We start from the raw sequence: 4,406 nt of genomic DNA, 5'->3' as shown, positions 1-4,406 counted from the left end.
TTAAGAGGCTTGCCCATTTGCCTCGCCGCCTCCGGGATTCGAACCCGGACCCTCTCGAGTGTGAGTCGAGCGTGCTAACCACTACACTACGCGGTGTGTGTGTGTAATTCACCACGGTCGTCTGCTGGTCACCCTGCCAGTCTTCCCCATTACGGAGAGAGCTCAGAGCTCATAGACCGATCTTTGGGTAGGACTGAGACCACAACACACTCCACTCACCGGAAAAACGAGGCCACAACCCTCGAGTTACATCCCGTACCTATTTACTGCTAGGTGAACAGGGGCTACACATTAAGAGGCCTGCCCATTTGCCTCGCCGCTTTCCGGGACTCGAACCCGGACCCTCTCGATTGTGAGTCGAGCGTGCTAACCACTACACTACGCGTGTGTGTGTGTGTGTGTGTGTGTGTGTGTGAAAGATTTTAACAATTAATAACCGAGTCACTTACGTAGAAGAAGAGAGTTAAACAGAAGTGATGATGATGATCATAATTATTCAATGTTTTGCCTTACGTGGATGGGTTTGACGAGTCTTCCTTGTCAAACTTGTATTATCCACAGCTCTTCTTCATATTGATGTGTACGGCGGGCCGGGGACGCAGTGACTTTGGGTACGTGACCCCCCCGAGGGGTGCGCACCAAGAAGTTTAATTCAATCTCCTTGGTGCGCAGTGTTTAGTGGATGGAAATGACTATTCTTGAATAACATTGCACACAATATTAGATAAATAAATATCTGTGTCGTTTGTTTTCTTATGATTTTATTAGAATCTTTTCAAATGTACCAACTACATTTATAACAATGGTCATTGCTCAGACGTGTAATGTTATGCTTTCTATATCGAGCTTATGAATTCGAGAAAAGATGTGAGACTTTGAAAGGGTGTATTTAAAATGGGCATGTCCACAAATATTTTAATAAGACGCGCATCATAATACATAGAGAGATATCAAGATGAGTTTTGAATATAGAAAACCCAGCAAAGAAAGTCACCACAACGACGCATGTACGTATGGAGTGCAAATGTCAACATCCGAGGAAGTTGAAGTTAAAATGTCCTTTGAGGATTTACGGAAGCGAGCAAGGCAGTTAGAAAGTGAGATTGATGTAAAGCTGGTGTCGTTCAGCAAGATAGCCGCCAGTTATGGGAGTAGCAGTGCAGCCATCAACACAAATCCTGAGAGTGTCTCCTTACTCTCGGGAGACCAAATGTAAGCCCACCCTGCCCTGCCCTCACCATTCCTCCACATCACAACTGTCCCCATCGCCTGCACTCCACCATTTCACTCTCCCCTCATTCTTAGCCCACAATATCTTGTTCATTGTTATTTAATCACCTAATTTCCTTTCTTATTGGGATATATTTTTTTGAAAATAGCAATCTGCAGGTAATCATTGCTCGATTAAGTATGTAGACTGTTATTCTTGGCAAGCATACTGTTGTAAGCATTTAAAAAGTTCCTGAGGGTCAATCCCTACTCTTTCATTATTTCTTCACTAGGAAAAAAAATTTAAGTCAGTGTGTGGAATCAATTGAACTATAACCCAGCACACAACTAATATTAAGAGGAAATTGCAGTTAAGAAAAAAATAGAAGAGAATCAACTTCTGCTGTATTTTTTTATTTATCTTTTTCAGGTTATTTTGAATGGTGCTTATAATCACATTAAACATGTTCCAGGTATGAGACCATTTCCGTTGAGTTGGAGCAACTGTTGACGGCTCTCACAGACATCAATGAGAGAATGAATAACTGTCCCCATGGCTCCTCAGTGGCCACGATCCACACCTTACAGCGGCACCGTGATATCCTGCAGGTTCGAAGGACTGTGTTCAAGTTTCTCTGGTGTGAATGTCTGTCATTCTTATTCTCCTTACACCAGCTCACCCTCACACAAACATGTTCCTATACAAAATCACCTTCCTTACAGATAAAAATGCAGAAAACTTGAAACTTTGAGTTATTACATCATGTTGTTTTATTGTGTTGTTTTGTCATAAATTAACTTGCAGTTTATATGATAGCTATAACAGTTTATTAAGAATTTTATATGTTTTGTAGATCAATTTAGTTTCACTTAACCAACTCTTTGTGCTGAGTATATAAAAGAGATGATTGTCACTAACACTACTACACTTTGATCTTAGACAAAAGGCTGAGAAGAAATATTTCATTTTCCATAAACCTTGGTTTAACTGAGCTTGTTTTTAATGGTGACCTGAGCAGAGAAGTGGATGTAAAATGTTACATTAGCCATCCATCTCCTGAAACTGATCCTCTTTCTGTCTGACTTCAATCATGTAAAATTTATTCTACAACATTACAGAACCTATTACAATGATATTTTCCTTGGTTATGATTCTGCGAAAGTTTATAGACTTGGTGAGCTCTAATTTATTCTCAGAAAGTGTGATTTGGTGTTTGCATCATGCCTGATTAATTAGATGTCTTTTACTCCATGTATCAACATTCACCTTTCATTTTTTCTTGAAATTATCTATGTTCATCATGTTCTGTGAGAAAAGTGACCACCAGCCTTTGAGCCAACATGAGCATTTGCATAATAAATTATGAGTCTGATCACATTTATACATCTGTGACTTGAGGAGATTTCAAATTTCATTTTACAAATGGGAAGATGTATAAGTGTTGTTATCTAAAGGGAAGACACATGTGAAGCATCATCCATCCACAGGACTACACACACGAGTTCCAGCGAACCAACAACACTATCAAATCCCGGAGAGAGCGGGAGCAGCTTTTGGGGACTGGGCGGAATGGAGGTAAGAGTCTGGCTGGTCTCTCCCGCCGAGACCTTTACCTGAAGGAGAGTGAACACCTGGTCAACTCTGAAGGACTTGTTGACGAGCAGATCACCATTGCTATGGACACCCGGGACCACTTGAAGACACAGCGGCAGACATTCAAGATGATACAAACAAAAGTTAATGATCTTTCTAATCGGTTTCCAATGGTTAACTCTCTGATGACCAAGATTAATATCCGTAAGAGGCGGGATTCCCTCATTCTAGGGACCGTCATTGGGATTTGTCTCACTTTCATGCTTTGGTGGATGTTTTTCTAGTACTCCAAGAATAGTTTACTTTTTTAACCTCTCTCTCTCTCTCTCTCTCTCTCTCTCTCTCTCTCTCTCTCTCTCTCTCTCTCTCTCTCTCTCTCTCTCTCTCTCTCTCTCTCTCTCATCACTTGAAATGTTATATAGATTTTTTTTTCTTTCTCAATTTCCCTCAAATTAGTCACTCACATGTGAAAAGTTTGATTTGGACACACAGGGAGTTTCAAGTGTGGCTTGCTGACAATATCGAGAGTATTACTTTTGCCTTTCATTATGTAATGTATGTATGTATGTATATGACTTAATCAGTGATGTAAAAAATGTATTATCCATAATTTTAAGCATTGCAAGAAACTATATAAGATATTTGATTAAAATATGAATTACTAAAGAAATAAGTATATTTGACCTGGCACTCAACAATTAATTCCTTCATCTTTTTTATAAATTTTAAAAAACATCCACATGCAATTCTGTGACTGATTCAACTTCCATCACTAACTTAATTACCTAAAGACTATAAAAGAGATGGCACAAGGAAGAATGCATTACCTTTGAGTTTCACATTTGCTTTCTTCCAAAGGCAAAGCACTAAACTCAAGGAGTATTCATTCCAGAAGCATGGCCTAGAACTGTGTTTTGTCCTCACATTCAGTAAGAAGCAGTATTGGGGCAGTAGACCGCATTGCATCTAAAGCTGTTTGTGTGTGTGTGTGTATTTACCTAGTTGTAGTTTTACAGGGCCTGGGCTTTATGCTCGTGTGGTCCCGTCTCCATATCTACACTTATCCAATTTTTCTTTAAAACTATGTACACTCTTTGCTGATACCACTTCCTCACTCAAACTGCTCCAAGTCTCAACACATCTTTGTGGGAAACTAAATTTTTTAACATCTCTCAGACATCGTCCCTTCCTTAGTTTCTTACTATGCGATCTTGTGCTTCTAAAGTCATATTCTTCTCTCAGAATCAGTTTCTCATTATCCACTTCATCCATTCCGTTAATCAATTTATAAACTTGTATCAGATCCCATCTCTCTCTTCTCTGCTCCAAGGTTGGTAGATCCATTGCCTTTAGTCTCTCCTCATATGCCATCCCTTTAAATTCTGGAACCATTCTTGTAGCCATTTTTTGTAGTCTCTCTAATTTTCTTATGTGTTTCTTTTTATGGGGAGTCCACACAACTCCTGCATATTCCAATCTAGGTCTTATTTTAGTACTTATCAATTTCTTCATCATTTCCTTGTCCATATAGTGAAATGCTACTCCAATATTCCTTAGCAAATGTGTGCAGAGTGTGTGTGTGTGTGTGTGATATTTTGTCCAT

General features: G+C 39.4%; 1 protein-coding gene across 1 annotated transcript; it reads left to right on the top strand.

Moving 5' to 3' along the window:
* The first annotated feature begins 916 nt into the window (after positions 1-916).
* Positions 917-3,469, top strand: LOC123514311 (Golgi SNAP receptor complex member 1-like). The gene is made up of 3 exons (XM_045272133.1): positions 917-1,212; positions 1,683-1,818; positions 2,698-3,469. Exons 1-3 carry the CDS (start codon positions 956-958, stop codon positions 3,085-3,087), a joined length of 783 nt encoding a protein of 260 aa, XP_045128068.1. The 5' UTR covers positions 917-955; the 3' UTR covers positions 3,088-3,469.
* The last annotated feature ends 937 nt before the right edge of the window (positions 3,470-4,406 follow it).

This window comes from Portunus trituberculatus, chromosome 37, assembly GCF_017591435.1.
Source record: "Portunus trituberculatus isolate SZX2019 chromosome 37, ASM1759143v1, whole genome shotgun sequence".
Classification (NCBI taxonomy): Eukaryota; Metazoa; Arthropoda; class Malacostraca; order Decapoda; family Portunidae; genus Portunus; species Portunus trituberculatus.
Note: the sequence above shows the minus strand (reverse complement) of the source record. Positions and strands in the feature narration are given on the sequence as shown.

What these genes read in the sequence shown, in the direction of transcription:
- LOC123514311 (XM_045272133.1), top strand. Translation starts at nt 956, where the DNA reads ATGAGTTTTGAATATAGAAAACCCAGCAAAGAAAGTCACCACAACGAC. An exon ending in TTACTCTCGGGAGACCAAAT is followed by an intron (nt 1,213 to 1,682) that starts GTAAGCCCACCC and finishes AACATGTTCCAG; the next exon opens with GTATGAGACCATTTCCGTTG. An exon ending in GGCACCGTGATATCCTGCAG is followed by an intron (nt 1,819 to 2,697) that starts GTTCGAAGGACT and finishes ATCCATCCACAG; the next exon opens with GACTACACACACGAGTTCCA.